The sequence below is a fragment of the Balaenoptera acutorostrata genome, chromosome 2 (genome assembly GCF_949987535.1).
Source record: "Balaenoptera acutorostrata chromosome 2, mBalAcu1.1, whole genome shotgun sequence".
Taxonomy (NCBI): Eukaryota; Metazoa; Chordata; class Mammalia; order Artiodactyla; family Balaenopteridae; genus Balaenoptera; species Balaenoptera acutorostrata.
This window is the reverse complement of record NC_080065.1, coordinates 162,512,836-162,532,787: the sequence shown is the minus strand read 5'-3', so window position 1 is coordinate 162,532,787 and position 19,952 is coordinate 162,512,836. Positions and strand designations below refer to the sequence as shown.

The 19,952-nt window shown below is 37.7% G+C and overlaps 1 protein-coding gene across 1 annotated transcript in view; it reads right to left on the bottom strand.

The window, feature by feature from the left end:
* Window positions 1-6,071: 6,071 nt before the first annotated feature.
* Window positions 6,072-19,952, bottom strand: part of LOC130707371 (ELKS/Rab6-interacting/CAST family member 1-like) — an 88,546-nt gene continuing 74,665 nt past the window's right edge. The window contains 2 exon segments of the mRNA XM_057541603.1: window positions 6,072-8,724; window positions 9,495-9,628. Coding sequence (XP_057397586.1) covers window positions 8,651-8,724; window positions 9,495-9,628 — 208 coding nt within the window. The 3' untranslated portion in view covers window positions 6,072-8,650.

Here is a 19,952-nt window from a genome sequence, read left to right as displayed (position 1 = left end):
TTGCGGGTCCTATGCCCTACAGTGGGTTTTCAGTGTCAGATTGTGAAAGTATTTATGCCGGGGATTGGCATTGTTCCCTATCTAATCGATAAAGATTACACATCAAAGGACGTTACACTGACAGCCCAAAAGCCTCATAGGAATTACTTAACAAAAAACTAAAATTGGATTCTGTGTAATTTCTAATTTATAAGCTGGCCAGAACACTGGTATTTCAGCCAGTCCTCTGGTAGTTCCAATGATGTCCCCATGATCACCCAGGCATAATCAGAATGGCTTTAGGATTTGGGAGCCAAAATGTTCCTCAGTATTTACTGCTTTGCTAGTCCATTTAAGAAAATGGACTATTGAAAAAACAGCTTCAGACACAATATGGCATTTTATGATTTAGCACGAAATCTGAGAAATATAGAGGTAATCTGAAGCCTGCAATGGTAAAGTTCCCTCTGCTATTGAAGTTATTGTCTTTAAACAATGTTTCTACATCAGTAATGCTATATATATATATATATATATATATATATATATATATATATTTATATATTTATATATTTATGATATATAGGTAATCTGAAGCCTGCAATGGTAAAGTTCCCTCTGCTATTGAAGTTATTGTCTTTAAACAATGATTCTACATCAGTAATGCTATATATATATATATATATTTATATATTTATATATTTATGATATTCAGGTTTATTTCCTCTTCTCTCTAAGCAAGTAATTGGTTGGGTGGTATGAGAGATGGTGTGGCTTCCAAAGGTGAAAAGTATTATTTTGTTGTAATTTCCGGCTACCTAAGGATGGGAGAGGCCCAGGACACTGCAGTCAGTATATTATGTGGAGCAGGTTATATTGCGGTTTATTTATGAACTTTTACATGTTTATTTTCTATGCAAGTTTGTGTGCTCCTTTCTGAGTTTTGGTAGATAAGTGTTTTGTAACTTTGGAATACTTGGGAGTTTTATATATATATATATATATATATATATATATATATATATATATATATATATATATATATATAAAACTTTCATATATATATATTTTAACGTAGTAGTTAAAGCCGTGGAGAGAGTACTAGTCTACGTAGGTTCAAATTCTGGCTTTACCCTATGACTTCCCTGTGGCTTCCTCTGCCCACCTATTAAAAAGGAGTATAATAAGACTGCTGTGGTGAGTTATATACTAAGTGCTATTTAAGCATTTGCTATAATGATTATGTATACTCGAAGGCGAGGAACTTGCCCCTTGATCGTCTCTGTATTCCTAGTGCTTAAGAATTCCTAGTGCTTTTCTAGTGCATTGTCTTAGGATAGAGATAGCTCAGTATAGTTCTTCTCACTATAAAGTACTGTTACGTTGAAAGTGTTTGCTTGTGTACTAATAATCTATGACATATCTGCTGAGGACAAGGAAAGGAATAGTTTTAAAACTGCAATGGATAACAAAAGATTGTATGATGTAATGCCTTTATTATGTAATGATAAAACTAACAAATGATCATGGTAGAAAATTTGAAAAACTCCTAGACAAAATAGAGATCAACAAAATTTGCAGTAACTTTCAGAGTGTAGAGCTGTCCATGAATATTATTAGTGCTTTCACATTTTCCAGGACTTCAAGTAGACTCTGCTTCTTAAGAGTCTATTCATGAGATTTTATTTTAATGATGTTTTCAGCATGGGGGGACACACACACACAAATCTGTTAAAAAAAAAAGAAAGAAAGAAACACATGTAAATCACTGATGTTTCAGATAGCCACATGAAATAAGGTGAGAAAGGTCAACAAGCTGAAAGAATGTGGAGTAGCATCTCCTTAATCGCTTACATAATTCTGATAATTACCTCTTTGTGGATAAAGTAATTAATGGGGGATCTAATTCAAGAAAAATGTATGAACTTCAAGCCTTCTTGAAGCCAAGTATTTCTTTCCACAAAAGGTTACTTTGCACAGCCATGCTTCCTTATCACCTGACAGGGAAAGAGTATTGTATGGCAAAGGATCTTCCCGAAGGAGGGTGCTTCCCACACTGATTGTCATAAATGACTTCGGAATTACTGTTGCTGTATTACCAAAATCTTAAACTAGGATATTTTTGACAAATGCGGTCCTTCGTTAATTTTTAGAGCTACAAACTGTCAGATGGCTCTGAAATAACAATTGTCTGGCTATTCTTCAGGGTGATCGCAATACGGTAATGACCTTGAGGTATCACTAAAAAGCAGGAAGGTGTGAGTCTTCCTTTGGTTCCAGAGTGAAATGCGAGTTGGAGTTGGAGTTGGAAAAGAGGCCGACAACCAAGTGACAGAGAAGGAAATGTGAGGTCATTAGTGAAAAAGCAGGTTTAAGTTAAGGTGAAAAGGCATGAGGAAATGGTCAACCGTTACAGTATTACAAAGATCATCACGAAGCGTATCCATGAATGTGGTTTGTATTGCAATCTGCTGAAAAAGAGACAAATATCCTGGCCTGGCCTTCATGGAGATTATATTTTATTGATTCTGATGATAGATTATTGTTGAAGAGGGCCTCCTATAAATTATAACCATGCAAAGGCAGCAAGATAATTTTTTTTTTCTTTATGTATGTGTTTCTCATTCCTACTCACTTCCCTCTTAGGGGAAGAGAAAATCACAAAAAAACAAAAATGTCAAATCTCAGCTATTCATTTGCAAAATAATTTTTTCCCCAAATTCCAATGGAGGCAGTAGGTTAACCGCTAAGATTTGTAAGGCTCAAAAAGCTAGATTTTTACAAAGTGTAGCCAAATTTTATTCCATAAGTAATAGCTTTGGAAAGAATATGTGATGATGCAAAGTTGGAAAAAGCTGGGTTTTCTTCCGTAAATGACTTCACTGTGTTGGGAGAAGAGGCAGAGAAGAAATCAAAGTGAGTAAACATGGGGTGAGTTTTTCTGATAGGGGACTCTAGTGCTTTAAAATAGACTACATAATCCTAGGGATAATCTGAGGGTAGAACAGACCAATGCCTTATTTCCAATCTGGTACCCTGGAAGAAAACAGTGTATTTCCTTTGAGGTCTTGAGAGGTTTTTCTTCTGCTTTGTTTTGTTTTGGGTTCCTTTTGTAGTCAACCTTACTAAGGTATCATTTGCATACAACAAAATGCAGACATTTGTAGCTAACGGTTCAGTGACTTTTAATTAATGTATACATTTGTATAACTACCACCCCCATAAAGATAGACAACAATTCAAAAACCCGAGAAAGTTTCCTCCTAGGCTTTTGCAAAAGTATCCCCATCTCCCACCCCAAGGCAACCACTGATTTGTTTTTTATCTTTCGAGATGAATTTTGCCCAGTTTAGAATTTCATGTCAGTTGAATACTACAGTAGGTGCCCTTTTGATCTGGCTTCACTTGCTCAGCATATGGTTCTTGAGATTCATTCATGTTGGGATGTTTTGAACCAGGACTTTATTTAGCCTGGGTGGCTGATTTTGTCTGAAGGCACCTACAGGTACATCTGGGTCTCTGGCATTGTCACTGTCTGTTCTTGGCTCAGTATTTTCAACTTTACTAAGAAGCACAAGGTTGAAGTAAGGAAGATCATTGTCAGTATACTGGAGGTGAAGTGGGTTCTGTTATGTAATATTCTCAGCATAAACTGACCTGCTTGGAATCATGGTGTTGATAATCGACAAGGATACTCTTCCTCCAAAAACCTTGATACTATAAAACTTCTAAAGGACGCTGTCCTAGGACTCTTTTAGTTTTAATTTTTTGGGAAACATTTCTGGAAAATTCAAATGCTCACAACCTGAAAGAAGCAATTATTCACCTGAAGGCTAACTCTGCTCAAGTTGAGTTGTCCGACCTTTACATGCTGATAGAACCCAAATAGCCTTGCAAAACAACGCTCTCTTATTGGATATAAGCACATAGACTATTTAAGATGGACGTGTATATGCAGTAAAGTAAAAAAAAACAAAGACTCTTTGAGTTTCCCTTGCAGGTTTTTAAAATTTTTTCATTTAAGTTTCTATAGCATATGCTAATAGTTGAGGGTAACCTCAGGTTAGTTTTAGGTCCACTCTTTACATAAATGTTGAAGTACTCCATACCCACCTTTTTTCTACCTTCCTTCTCTTCTTCCATCTTTCCTTTCTAACTTCTTATAATCCATTATACTTAATCCTGCATTTGTTGAGGTGGCAGTTAGTGTAGGAAAATTGAAAGCAGTGTGAAATTTTGCTGTTCAGAATGCATGTTGCCCAAATTCTATATTGAGAAAAGGTCTGAATTTACCCACAGGAACCCTTTCTCAGCGTCTTTGAATACAGGCCATAGAAACTGGGCTATAATATCCTGACAGGTATGTCAAATTCATAGCAATAGCCCTCAAAGAGCTTACCTAGCGTACGTAGATGCGTATGAATGCATTTAATGATTGCTTTATTGGCAGCAGTGCCAACATACACAGTCTATTTTGTTTTATATCATTATCATTACCTGCTGTTGACCACTGTATACATTGCTAAAGGTGTGGTTCCTATGGCTTGTGAATTTCACGGCCAAATAATATGTAATTGATTGCACACTTTAGTGTAGAAGATGGAGACTCCATAAATTTTCGTGTGCTCTTTGCCCCTTTGGAATGTATTACACTGAGATCAGGCAAAGCAATAAATTTACTTCAAATGTGTGTGATAGCTAAACATCAGTTAGGACTGATGGGCAATATTTCTTCTTCCAGCAACGTAACAGTTTTGAAAGACTAAGCCATTGAACGTGGAGTTACTGAACATGGGACTCAGTTCACTGGGATCCCTTCTCAGAAAAATAAAGGAAAACTTGAATTGGATATGTGTGGCTTATTCAAGTAGTAACTGATCAGCTACATCTTGGTGAACTTAATTTGTCACAATCGTTTGGTATTTTATTAACTCTCTTCCCCTTCTTCCCCTGACTCTCATGAGAATGGATTATGAGTATCTTAAAACATACTAAGTCGTCTTCCATCCCTGTTACTCTAACTACAAAAGCACACTTTCCTTATCCAACGTAACTTACTGTCTTTTAGAGTAGCTGTGGTTTTAATTCTCTACAGAATTCAAACCAGCAAGAGAAACATTTTCAAGGAGCCACCACATTGTAGAGCTTTAGAAAGAAGACTTTAGAATTAAGGGCAAATATATCATTTTATGGCTAAAGGACCTGAGGCGTAAAGTAGGAAGGTAACCATCGAGGTCAGGGAAAGGGGTTGAAGATCAGGTTTCAGGCTGAGAAAGAGTCTACAGGGACTCAATCTGAGCAGTTCAAAAACTGAAAGGAGACCACGAATGTTCTGGGAAGGCTGGCATCTGGCCTCAAGTGTGGGATTTCAGACAGGGAGTGGGCCCGGGGGGAACTGAGCTTCTGCAGTAGGCAGAGAAGTCCACCTCATCTCCAGAAAGTGCCACTGACATCAGGGAGTTGAGGGGAAAGAGCAATGAATTCCAGTCCACCTGAGAAAGCAGGCCAATCTGATTAACTCTGAATTTAGGCTTATTTCAGATACTTCTTGAGAAAGAACTTGGACAAGCGCAAGTCCCGTGCAGCCTCTTTAAATCCATGCCCGGTATTTTCTGGTGGAGCTGCTTAAACCCTCCAAGTGACTCCAGTGTTTTAATTTCTCTCTCTATTTAATTCCGACAGTTCTATGATTGATTATTTAATGGGCAAATAAGTAGGGTCACAAAAGAGTGTGAATGTATTTTACAGGATGAGGATGGGCGGAGTGGAGCAGTCTGGAATAGGACACCAATAAAAAGGGATCTGGGTAAATAAGAACGTCTATTAGAAAGGGAGAGGAATTCGCAAGGAAATCAGTGCCTGACACCAGGACATGGACATATGGTGAAGTTTGCGTGAGAGAAAGCAAGTATTAGAATTTGTCTTGCAAGCAACTATAAACACTTCCTGGAACAATCTAGGGTAGAAGGAAAAGGAAAGGAAGGTGGAAACAAAGGAGAAAGACAGCTAATGATGCTGGAGTCTCTGGCTGGGATTTGTGGTATCGCTTTTTGAAACTAAGTACAGAAAGTCAGAACTTGACTGATTGTTTCTTGAGCACGGTTTGTTTTCATTTTTGTTTTTTTCTTGCTGTCTCATCAGTTATTCCAGCCAGTGCTATGTCATTTTCAGTTTCAGTAAGCATGCCTGTCTTGCTTCCATTCGCATTATTCATGCAAATGTTGATTGAACTGATGACCCCGAGTTATCAAGGAAATATTAGATACACCAGTGGATACATTTCTTAATTTTAGAAAAAAATTACCGAGTGAAGGTTAAAATAACTCCTCTTAAATTCGTCATTTAAAAAAAACTTCTCCTAACATACAATACCTCATTGCCTGATAATGCCAGATAAATGAAGAATTCCTATGTATTCATGAATGCAGGCTAGTCTGTCTATTTTTTGGCAGGTATGACCGTTACCGAGGGTAACGGCCTAGTTTGCTGGCCGTGTCCTGTCTCCTAGAAAGTGGTAGTTTCTGTTGTCTTTCAGTTGGTCCATTGGATATCAGAGGTGAATTTATAAAACTATACTTCCCTTTACACTTACTTTGTTTTGTTTTGTTTTACTTGAAGTATAGTTGATTGACAATGTTGTTTCAGGTGTACAGCCAAGTGATTCAGATATATGTATTTCTTTTTCAGATCCTTTTCCATTATAGGTTATTACAAGGTACTGAATATAGTTGCCTGCGCTATACAGTAGGACCTCGTAGTTTTATCTATTTTATATATAGTATACACTTACTTTGTGTGATCCAGGCTGGTCAGACCACATGATTACTTTCACTTCTGATATAATTTTTCAGGTCCAACCTCAAATCTTTGATAAGAAGTTATTTTAAAATAAGTTTATTAGCATGTGTGTGCTCTAAATCCAACAGTAGTTATTAGAGATACGGTTTTGCACTAGGTATTCCTCTCTTTTTTGTTCTTGGCCAACCAATTGAAAATTAGCTTTTATTTTCTGGTTGGTTTGCTAGATGTTTATGACTATAATAAAAGTCTTAAATTCTGTCTCATATCTTAAAACACAATCTGAATTAGCAATGGATATTGTGCTCTACATAGGGGCTGTGATATAAGTATAGTTTCCAACTTCAAAAACATATCACCTAGAAGGGAACACACACAGACACATATGCAGCAATTATGGCAACTGCATTTGTTTACGAAGTGAAATAGTACTGAGATGGATGAAGTGCTAGCAAGCCTTGAACAGCCAAATCAGCTTCAAAAATAGATGTGCAGTTCTTTAAAAATATTTTTAACATTTTTCCAGCTACATGTAGAATATAACTTAGCATAAAAACGGTATGGGTTTTATTTTAAGTAATTCAGCATTTTGACATCCTCATCATGAAATTAAATCCAGGAGGAGGTTTCTCTCCATGATCTCTTGAAATGGTCCTTGATCATCCACAATATTTCCCATCATCACAAAGGTGGTACCAAGGGCAGGAAACTCCAACATTATTAAAGTTTCATAAAGCAAAGTCAATTTTAAGAATAGAATGACCCCAAACTGATAAAGGTCTTGACAGATAATTTCAAGGGAAGCATAAATTATTTTCTGTTTGTCAGAGGGCAAAAATATTTAGGCTGAGTTAATGAATGGTAGAGTTTTTGAGTGGAAAGTGTCCTTAAAATATTGTGTAGATCTGTACTGTCAACAGATGCTAGCCACGTGGCATTATTTATATTTAAACAAATTTAAAAATAAGATTAAAAATTCAGTTCCTCAGTTGCATTTGCCATATTTCAAAGATGTTTATTAGCTCCATGTAGCTATTGAGTACTGCATTGCACGGTACAGATGTAGAATATTTTCATTATCACTGAAAATTCTATTGGGCAATACTAAAATTATACCCAGATATTCACAGAGAAGGCAACCAAGTCTCAAGGAAATAATATAACTTCCCCAAGGTCACACAGCTATGTTTTGAAAGAAAAACAAAATGACACAAAGGAAATAGTAACAGAGGCACTGAAGAAACCCAGTAAGTTTCTGGAGCAGTCAAAGTAGGGTTTAAAAGTGCATACTTAACTGTTAGCAGGGTTGAAGCTCTTGATGGTTGGTAAGATCTACCTGCCTGAATTTGGACATGAGCATTTTATGCAATGAATTAAAAGCAAAAAATCATTTCAGCGAATGGCTGCCAGCTCCATATTTTTAGCCACTGCTGTGCTTCCAGATTATGTTTATCACTTTCATGTACAGGGCACCACTGTGAAATGTGATGGTTTATCTGACCCCAGAGGAATCAAGAAATCTTGTGGGGGTTATGGCTATATTTGAAAAGGTTGATTTTTCAATGCATCATGCAGACTGGCCCTGTTTTAAAAGGGATTCCTGCCATCAAATAATCAAAATGTAAACTCTCTTCTCACCTTGCAAAAGTCAAAGATACTCCCTGCATTTTTATTATTTCGTTGAAATCCAAATATTATTTTTTCCATTCTCTAATTTGTTTTCCTCACAGTGTGATCAACTATTGCCAAGGAAGGAAGGGTTAGATGTATCAATCAAAGTTTGCTAAAGGCCCCCTAGGTAACTGAACCCTCAGGAGAAACAATCGTCATGTCTTCTTTTTCTGTTGTTTCAATATCTTCGTAAAGAGTCATTTCAATATGTTTGGTTCTGTAGCAGAGGTTCTGTGAAGTGCTTCTGTTCCTCAGAGGTCCAGAAAGCCTGCGAGTCTGTGGGTAAAGGTGGGTAAGGAGAGAGAGGGAAGGAGGCTAGAGAGAGGCTCAGTGCTGAGATAAGGACAGTGTTCTAAAGCCTCCTGGGGGTGAGGCTGGGGTGCACAAACACCCACGACTAATCCAGACAGAAACTGAATAATCAAGGGGACGAGCACTGTGAAGTCATGTGGTCACCTCTCCCTCTAGAAATACACATTGCCCTCAGTAAGCCTCCTCCCACCCCAGAAGAGCATTAGGAAGGTCTGGAGAGGGGGAGTATTGGCAGAAATGGAAAAAGCAGGTTGAAGGAATTAGCCTGGAGCAGAGAGACCAAGAAACGCAAGCCAGCAGATGGAAGGCAGGGTTTTCATGGAAGTCTCCAAGCCCAAGTCAAGTTCTGGGACCACCAAGTACAAGTCAAAGAGTGCTCATTTAACCCCTCTGGGCCCCCACGCGCGTGGAGGAAGACTGGACAGAGAGGGAGAAGGGGCCATTGAAGGTACAGTATTTACTATGGGATTTAACTCCTGAAAGGCCTCCCAGTAGCTTCAGATCTGCTCAAGAATCCTTCATGTCCTGCTGGTTCGCACTGAGTGGCTCACAGCTTCAAGGCCTCCTCTGCCAGATGGAGAACTATTTCAAGCATCCTGCCTCTATTTTGTACCGTAGCAATGCAGACAGGAAACCTGACCCCATTTTCAGGTTCTAAAGAGAAATTCTAAGTACCTGAAAGACTGAGGAACATGGTGGCTTTTATTTAAGATGTGGCGATAGAGAGCACATACCTGGACTTGGGCCTGCAGCAGCACCAAGGGTTCCCTTTATTTTCTCTCCCGTCTGTGTTTCTCCTTTTCCCTCCGCTGGATTAGCCACGGGGACTCCAAGTTCTTCATTCTGCGGTCCTGGTACCAAGATTCTCCTGGGAATTACAAAGTTATTCACCTTCTACATCGAGCACTTCTTATTTTTTCCCCAGCACCGTAAGTCATCCTTAAGAGGAGTCAGGGTGCTAGCTCTTAAATATACTTTAGTCATCCCTTTGTACATTAAATGCTCTTTCCTGGAGACTGCTCCTGACATGGTGTTCACCGTGCTCTCAGCTGGCCTCCTGAAGTTCTGCCCTGCCTTCCCCACCAGGTACAGTTCAGGAGCTGCCTACCTCAGGGTGATAGGCTATCTTTTACATTTAGAGAATATAATTTGAATACATAAACTTCTCTGTGACCACAGCTTTATTTGCGACCCACAGGTTGTGTTATGGCATATTTTCATTATCATTCAATTAATAAAATTCTAATTCCCATTGCAACTTTATCTTTGACCTACATAATGATCAGAAGTATGTTTTTAATATCCAACTATTTGGTAAAATATTGGTTATATATTTTTTAATTTCTTGCTTATTCGGAGTCTTGTTTTATAACCAGCATATAGTCAGTTTTATAAATGTGCCATGTGCACCTAAAAATTTCTGCGCAATATATATATTCCATCATTGTTGGTGCAGGGTTTTATGTAAATTTAGGCCAGAGTTTTAAATGATGGTATTCAGATCTTCTATCATCTGCTGATTTGTTGTTGTGGTTCTATGTTACTGATCTAGGTAATTTAGATTTTTCTATTTGGACTTAGTTTTTTGGAATTTCCCTTCATATACTGCATTGAAGTTTAGACATATAATATATTCCTTGTAAAGTAACAGTGGGTTTTATTATCCTGCCTTATCGCCAGTGATAATTTTGGCTTTCAAATCTGTGTTAACATTAAAAAAAATCTTCAATTGTATTTATTGTTGTTATGACATAATTTTTGAATCCTTTAATTTAGAGTCTGACTCTTGTCACTTGTAAGTGGCATAGAATTAGGTTTTTTGTTTGTTCCAATAATCCTTGTCCTTTGAGTATTTACAGTTAATGTATTTTCTTTTTTTTAAAAAAATAATTTTATTTATTTATTTATTTATTTATTTATTTATTTATTTATTTATGGCTGTGTTGGGTCTTCGTTTCTGTGCGAGGGCTTTCTCTAGTTGTGGCGAGCGGGGGCCACTCTTCATCGCGGTGCGCGGGCCTCTCACTGTCACGGCCTCTCTTGTTGCGGAGCACAGGCTCCAGACGCGCAGGCTCAGTAGCTGTGGCTCACGGGCCTAGTTGCTCCGCGGCATGTGGGATCGTCCCAGGCCAGGGCTCGAACCCGTGTTCCCTGCATTGGCAGGCGGACTCTCAACCACTGCGCCACCAGGGAGGCCCTAATGTATTTTCTTATAGACCGTTTACTCCTTGTTTACTATTTGTCCCACCTTGTTATGTTCCTTTTGCTCTTCTTTCTTCCTTTTAGATTTCTTCAAATTCCATTTTCCCTTGTATTAGCTTGTTATTTTTACATAAGTAGCAGTTACACATGTACCATGACTTATTAGCTTTTTTACTGCTTCTCAAGCAATGCTGAGATCTTAAATTTCTTTGACTACTTTTTTCCTCTTCCATTTGTTTTTAATGCATTCCAATTTTTGATATATTTTATTATTACTCTTTTGTGCAGTTAGATTTTATTTAGGTTTATCCACTTATTTATCCTTTCTGTTATACATAATTCTTTATAAAAGTCCTTATTTTCATCTGTGATAACCTTCCTTCTGCCTGGGGGTCTCCCTTTATAATTTAATTCAGTCGGTTCTGATGAGAACATATTTTCTAAATTTTGTTTGTCTGCAAATTTCCTTATTTCATCTTTCCTTCCAAACAACATTTTCTCTGCCTCTAGAATTCCCAATGGGCAGCTCTTTTCTTTAGCACTTAAAAATGTTACTCCATTATTTTCTAGTATCCAATCAGTTTCGTTGAGAAGTAAGCTGTAATCTTAATCCTGTTCCTTTGAAAGGAATCTCTCTCTTGTTCCTGGGGCTGCTTTTAAGATGTCATGTTTTTCTTTGTTATTCATGAATTGTACTGTGGTGATCTTAGGTGTGGTTTTCTTTGTATTTATTCTTGTTGCATTTTTTTTAGTGCTTATTGAATGTATGGCTCCATATATTCTTTTTAGTTTGAGAGAACTCTCAGCTGTTATTTCTGAAATATTGTTTTCATCCCAATCTCTCTCTCCTTTTTTCTTTGGACTCCAGTTTACACATATGATAAAAATGTTTCCTGTGGCCCATATGTCTCAAAGGCGCTTTTGTGTACTTCTTATTCTTTTCGTTTCCCATGCTTTAGTCTTAATATTTTTACTACTCTATCTTCCAGTTCACTTACCTCTCTTTACCTGTGTCCAATCCACTACCGAGTTTTAAATTTCGTATAATTTTTATTTCTATCAGTTCAACTTCAATCAGTTCCTAGTTTCTAGTTGTCAAGTTAAATTCTCCACCTTGTCATCTATTTTCTTGAACTTGATAACATTTACCAAAATATGTATGAACTTTAATGTTTAGGTCATCTATGATTCTGATTCTGTTTTGTTTTTTATTCATTTAATTCTCCTTTTCTTGGTAGTCCTGGTGGTTCTTCAGTGAATGAATACCAGACTTGGGATATGACAAGTTGTAGAGAATCTGAATGACATTACAGTTGCCCTTTGAACAACCTGGGTTTGAACTGCACAGATCCACTTATACATGGATTTTTTTCCCGTAAGTAATACAGTACTACATGATCTGTGGTTGGTTGAATCCTCAGATTCAGAACCACAGATAAGAAGGGCCGACCATAAAGTTATATGTGGATTTTTGACTGCACAGGGAGTCAGCGTCTCTAACCCCTACATTGTTCAAGGGGTCAACTGTATTTTCTTGAGGAGAGAATTTCCTATTCTTAGGTAGGGAGCAGAGGGGAAGATCACCTCAGTCACTGGACCAACTTCATACTCATTTTCCTTCTTTATCAGGTTCAATGTAGATGTTGCATCAACCTTCCTAACACACAGACACACACACCCACACACACACATATGTAGAGACTTTCAATGTCCTAGTCCATATCATTAGTTTTCCATTGGGCCAGAAATCTTTCATAGGTTCTGAACCCCCGTTTTGTCTCTTCAGCATTATGAGCCAACTAAGTCTTTGCTTTGACTTCAGTTAGCTTTTGTTTGACTTCTTAGCATCTTGCCTTGTCTACCTATTTATACATGGAAAATACTGCAAGGGAACACTGTTGCGGAATCCAGCTCAGTTCTCTGAATCTTTACTCTCTCTGTGGTTTTGGTCCTTAAAATTCTAGCTGCCTTGTTATTTCTCAATTCCAACTCTGGTTTCCTTAGTCCTATGACATTGTCCTAAGATCTACTGGCTTTTCTACCTCTTAGGAGTCACATTTGGTTTCTCAGACTTTTGCTCTTCATCGGTAGTTTCTAAATGACTGGGCTAGAAAAGCATGTGCAGAATATTGTTCTCACTTCAGTGAGTTTCTTTCTCTATTTTACTCTTCTAGGTCATGGCTACCTCAGTAGCTTTCTAACGCTCACAGTCAAATGTTGCTTATGATTTATCTGGCCTTTCTAGTATGTTTTCCTAAGGTAAACTGATATAGTTGGAAACAGAAGTTCGTACCCACCATTTAAAAAATTCTGTTTTGTCTTTCTATGAATTGTCTTCTTGTCCCATCTTCTGTCACTTTTTCCCACCAAAAATTCCCATTCTCACAGATAGATTATTTTAAGATTAAAAATTATTATTAAGGGCTTCCCTGGTGGCGCAGTGGTTGAGAATCTGCCTGCCAATGCAGGGGACACGGGTTCGAGCCCTGGTCTGGGAAGATCCCACATGCCACGGAGCAACTAGGCCCGTGAGCCACAACTACTGAGCCTGCGCATCTGGAGCCTGTGCTCCGCAACAAGAGAGGCCGCGACAGTGAGAGGCCCGGGCACCGCGATGAAGAGTGGTCCCCACTTGCCGCAATTAGAGAAAACCCTCGCACAGAAACGAAGACCCAACACAGCCAAAAATAAATAAATAAATAAATAAAAATTAAAAAAAAAATTATTATTAAGCTAACACGTTAATTTTGAAAGGAATTAATTTTGCTTTGAACAAGAACACAGATTGGTGAATGGAATATGGAAGATTCCTTAAGACCTTTTTCATCTCTAAGAGTAGTATCCAACCATCGGTACCATAATAAGTTTGTCAACTGTGGAAGAAAGCAGTCTTTATAACATCAACATTATTCAATAATCTCAAAAACTGCTTCACTTTCCTGCTCATGCCACCAATTTCCAAATGTTCAATGGGAGCAGAGAATCATGGGATGGGACATGGAGAAATGGCCTGTCATAGTAACTATAAACATTGGAAGAATGAAATTATAAATAAAGAGGGTTTTCTATGAATATATTTGAAATGTTTGTTCCTAAAGAACTTGTAGAATAAGACTCAGAAGTTTACACAGAAACACCTCTTGCTAAGTATGAAACTCAGTAAAATTTATCTCATAATAGTTTTTTCTTTTGTGTTATGTGATTGTCAGAGTGACACAAAACTATTTTTATCTGGACTTCACAGATCTTCTTATTTTTACTATGGGATCAGTGACCCTACATGTTTGGAAAGTGGCAAAATAGTTAAAATTGGAACATTTCCCCCAAATCCAGGGCATATGACTTACATTTCTGTAGAAGGCAATATTATATTTCTGTCTAGTTCTGGGGTAAACATTTTCATACCTGCCAATCCAATCTGACTAATGTATTGTTTTTACAGTGCATCAGTGGAAATTAAATGGTCAATTCAGTCAAACAGCCATTTCATACATCAGAAAGGAAAATCAGTCAACACAACTGTCTGACCGAAATGAATGAAGGAAACAATTCAAGGCAAACAACTGTCCCAGTAGACTTGTATAAATACAGTAGTGGTGTCATGTGCAGAATTAATCTTTCCTCACCCTTAACTGGAGAACACTCTGCCAGCCAATTCAGTCACTCAAATGATACGGAATTATAATATTCCAGTTTCATTTACTCTCAGTTACTGGTGACTGCCCTTCCTTCTCCTTCATCTGTCCATCAGTGGAGAATGTCAGAGCAGGAGAATAGTAATATTGGCATATTGTAATGTACCGTCTTGAATTCCACAGCTTCAAAATTCTTAGGCTAACTCAGTGATCTTAAAAGAGTCTGGTGCAGAAAGGATATGTGAATTAAATGGCAGACCACCGGCTGAGCCTTCCAGCACTAACATCCCTTATTCCTGGTTCTAATATATCACAGAATACTCAAGAGGAAGTTTTTGAGTGGTCAGCAGAAATATGGCTCCAAAGCAGGCACATGGAAAAGAAATGTTGTCATCTGTGATCCACTTTAAAGCTGACTTGTCTTTTACTCATAAGCCAGATTCAGTGTGAATTCTCTTCTGCTAAATGTTAGAGAATCTGTTGGAGGAGTGTGGCCAATTCTTTTGAATTTTTTTACTCTCTAACATTTTTTTAGACATCTTTATTGGAGTATAATTGCTTTACAATGGTGACTTGGTTTCTGCTTTATAACAAAGTGAATCAGCTATACATATACATATATCCCCATATCTCCTCCCTCTTGCATCTCCCTCCCACCCTCCCTACCCCACCCCTCTGGGTGGTCACAAAGCACCGAGCTGATCTCCCTGTGCTATGTGGCTGCTTCCCACTAGTATCTGTTTTATATTTGGTAGTGTATGTATGTCCAAGCCACTCTGTCACTTCATCCTAGCTTACCCTTCCACCTCCCCGTCTCCTCAAGTCCATTCTCTACGTCTGCATCTTTATTCCTGTCCTGCCCCTAGGTTCTTCAGAACAATTTTTTTTTTTTAGGTTCCATACGTATGTGTTAGCATACGGTATTTGTTTTTCTCTTTCTGACTTACTTCACTCTGTATGACAGACTCTAGGTCCATCCACCTCACTGCAAGTAACTCAATTTCATTTCTTTTTATGGCTGAGTAATATTCCACTGTATATATGTGCCACATCTTCTTTAGCCATTCATCTGTCGATGGACACTTAGGTTGCTTCCATGTCCTGGCGATTGTAAATAGTGCTGCAATGAACATGGTGGTACATGTCTCTTTTCGAATTATGGTTTTTTTAGGGTATATGCCCAGTAGTGGGATTGCTGGGTCGTACGGTAGTTCTATTTTTCGTTTTTTAAGGAACCTCCATACTGTACTCCATAGTGGCTGTATCAGTGTACATTCCCACCAACAGTGCAAGAGGGTTCCCTTTTCTCCACACCCACTCCAGCATTTATTGTTTATAGATTTTTTTGATGATGGCCATTCTGACTGGTCACACAAAGAACTTTGGCATGGTGTTCATCATCTAGCTAATCCTAACATGCAGACATTTATGAGAGTAAAGTCAGGTCTTTGCCAGAGTGGGTTGCTTATTTGGGCAACTGGGTCAAATCAAGAAGGGCAAATGTAGGCTGCCAGAGTAAATAAGGAGAGGAAAAACAAAAAGAACGAGACATTATCATTCATCAGTGATTTCCCCCCGAATATTCTTAGCCTCCACCTATCTCCATCTTACTGGTAACACAGGAAGTAGACTGAACAATCAGGTAAAAGGTCTCTACAGAAACTGAGTTAATATAGAAAATAAAAAAATAAAACATAAAATTGTAAATTTTCTTCCTAGGGATAATTGAGATGATAGTTCAGTAATAACGTAAGATCAGATGAAGTCTAAAGAAATTTTAGAAAACCTGGAAAAAGTAAGAAAATATCTGTTCGCCGGCATCTGAATGTTCGAGAGACACCGAGACATGTGGGCCAAGTTCTGGAGAGAAGGGAAACACAAACGCAAGCTTGACATTTGGTGCAGCTTTTCTCCTTGGGGCATTTGCTGATTCAACTCATACAGCCTAGGAACTGAAAAGCCAAGGAGTTCAAAAGACTCTAACCACAGAAGCCAAACGGCAAGAGCTCAAGCTAAAAGCAACAACTAATGGAATGACAGGCTACACGTATCCTTAGTCTCACAGGGCTGGGGGAACCATTACATTTAAAGCCTAACAAATACAAGGGTAGTTGGGAATAAGGAGAATCCAAACTTTCACATGGTAATCCCAAAGGGCAACACCCGTAGAGGAAGGACAAGACAGAAATAGAGCAACCTTCACACAGACTGAAAAACAGCTTTGAATGAGCTCAAACTGAGAATGGACTAAGGTTTCCAGTCCCTATAGTAACTGTCTGCCATGGGCAAAAGGAAATCTTTTCAAGAGAACGATAACAGCATCCATAATGTGGAGGTATCTTAATAGTTTCCTAAAATAAGTTAAGCCCAATTTTAATATAAAAAATAATTGGACATACCAGGAAAAAGACTAAATGATTAAAAGCTCAAAAAAAAAAAAAAAAGGACAATGTAAATAGACACAGGAGGACAAGAGTTAGTAGGCGGTTAAAAAACAAAACAAAACAACTATGATTAAACAAAGAAAATAGACACATGGCAAATAAGCATATGAAAAGATGCTACACATTCCATGTCATCAGGGAATTTTCAATTAGAACAACAGTGAGATACCATTACACACCTATTCAAATGGCTAAAATCCAAATACTGAAATCCCAAAGTTGTTGACGATGCAGAACAACTGGAATTCTCATTTGTTGCTAGCAGGATACTTGGCAGTTTCTTACAGAACTAAACATACTTTTACCATACAGTGATCTAGTAATCATGCTCTTTGGTATTTACCCATAGGAACTGAAAAGTTATGTCCGCATAAAAACCTGCACATGGATGTTTATAACAGTTTCTTTCATAATTGCCAAAACTTGAAATCAACCAAGGTGTTTTTCAATAGGCGAATGGATAAACAAACTATGGTATATCCATACAAAGGAATAGCATTCAGCGCTAAAAAGAAAAGGCTATGAAGCCACGAAAAGACATGGAAGAAGCTTAAATGCATATTGCTAAGTGAAAAAAAGCCAATCTGCAAAGGCTTACGTGCATATTATATGATTGCTGTATGAAATTTAGGAAAAGGCAAAAGTGTGGAGACAGTCAAAAGATCAGTGGTTGCCAGAGGTTGTGGGGAGGGAGAAAAGGATGGGTGAAGCCCGGAATTTTAAAGGCAGAGAAACTCCTGTGTATGGTTCTGTAATGGTGGATACAGGTTATTGTACGTTTGTCAAAAATCATAAAATGTACAAAACAAAGAGTGAGGTCTAAAGTAAAGCATGGACATTAGTTAGTAATAATGTATCAATATTGGTTCATTAACTATAACAAATGTATTACGCTAATGTAAGATGTTAATAATAGGGGAAACTAGGGTGAGAGGTAAGGAAGTATGAGAACTCTGTCCTTTCTGCTTAATTTTTCTGTAAACCAGAAACTGCTCTGAAATAGTCTGTTAATTTAAAAAACAAATCTAGACCTGCATACAAAACTTGCACGTAAACCCAACCACAGCAGCATTATTCATACGAGCCCCAAAGTGGAAGTAACCCAAATGGCCATTTACTGTGAATGGATAAATGAAACATAGTAATATCCACACCATGGACTATTATTATTCAGCCATAAAAAGAAATCAAGTACTGATACATGCTACAACATGCATGAACTTTGAAAACATGCTAAGTAATCGTATGATTCCATTTGTATGCAATGTCCAGTCTAGACAAATCTGTAGAGACAAAGGATATTAGTGGCTGCCTAGGGTTTGGAGACATGGGGGAGTGAGTGACATAATAGATTCTTTTTCTTTTGGGGAGGTGGATGAAAGTTCTAAAATTGATGGTGGTGGCAGATGCATAAGACATTAAATTGTACACTTTAAATAATATGGAAAGTAAATTATATATCAATGAAACTATTATTTAAAATTATGATGAATGTATTAAAAAAAGGACAACATATACAATTTAAGCAAAAAGTATTTGTGAAATGCAACCAAAAGAAACTTCTAGAATTAAAAAAGCTGAAATTAAGCACTCAGAAGATCGGTTGAACAGTACCTTAGTCAAACAAAAGAAAGGATTACAAATGTCAGTTAAAAAATAACTACACTAAAATTTGGAGGGAAAATGATGGAAAACAGAGAAATAAGTACTTAGGACATACAGAGTATATATAAAACACTGTGTCTAGCCAACCCCAAGTCACACAGCCTAGGGAGGAGACACACAGCCTACCTGAATCACAAGGACTCCTCCAAAGGAAAAATGAGGTTCTGATGCCAGAAGTGGAAGGAATGAATTACAAAGAAAAAGAACAATGGTAAACTATAATCTAGATATACATTGGTAAATACATAGGTTCCCTGGGGTTGGGATCTGGTACAAACAATAAAAAAAAAAGATAAGACTCATAGTAGAGGCTGCTAGATTCTGCTGAGGAAAATGTCCAGGGAGGGAAGAGTTGATTTATTTCCTTGTTTTTTTAGAGTCCACATATAAGTGACATCATGCACTATTTGTCTTTGTCTTATTTCACTTAGCATAGTGTCCTCCAGTTTTATCCATGTTGACTTAAATGACAGGATTTTCTTCTTTTTTAAGGTTGAATAATATTCCATTGTATATATATACCGTGTTTCCTTTATCCTTTAATCTACTATGGACACTTAGGTTGTTTCCATACCTTGGCTCTTGTGAATAATGCTACAGTGAATGTGGGAGTACAGATATCTCTTCAAAAATGATGATGTTTCCTTTGGATATACACTCCGAAGTGGGAGGGAGGAAGAACTTACGACACAAATCGACCATGTGTAAAAGATGTAGGAATGAAAAACTCTGAACACCTAGGAAGAGTGTAGAGTATTTGGAAAGGTCACTGTTCAAGGTCATACATAGTTTAAAATTATGACATTTCAGTGAGCCTGTGTGCATGAAGGCTTGCTTATATTTCGGGATTTGAATACAGTGCAAAGAAGTGCTGCTAAATTTTCGATCAACATCAAAAAAAGGGTGGAAATGTTTTTTTCTTTTATTATGAAACTGGAGGAAAGGCAAGCCTAGAATTCTAGGCCCACTAGAATTTTCCCTGATGATAGTGGTAATTTAGGAGAAGAAGAAGGATCCAAGGCCATAGAACAATTTTGAAAGCAAAATAAGGCTGCTGAGTCTTCACCCAGTGTATGAGATTAAGTTCTAATGGCATATGATGAAGTGGGCGTGACACAGCTGGCAGAGCTGGTTGAGTTGTTGAAAATGGCTCTTGAAGCTACAGGTATTGGACAGTAGACGTAGAAGAAGAACAAGGTAAATCCAAAAGAGTGGAAGGACAAAATTAATCAAGAGAAAAGTCAAA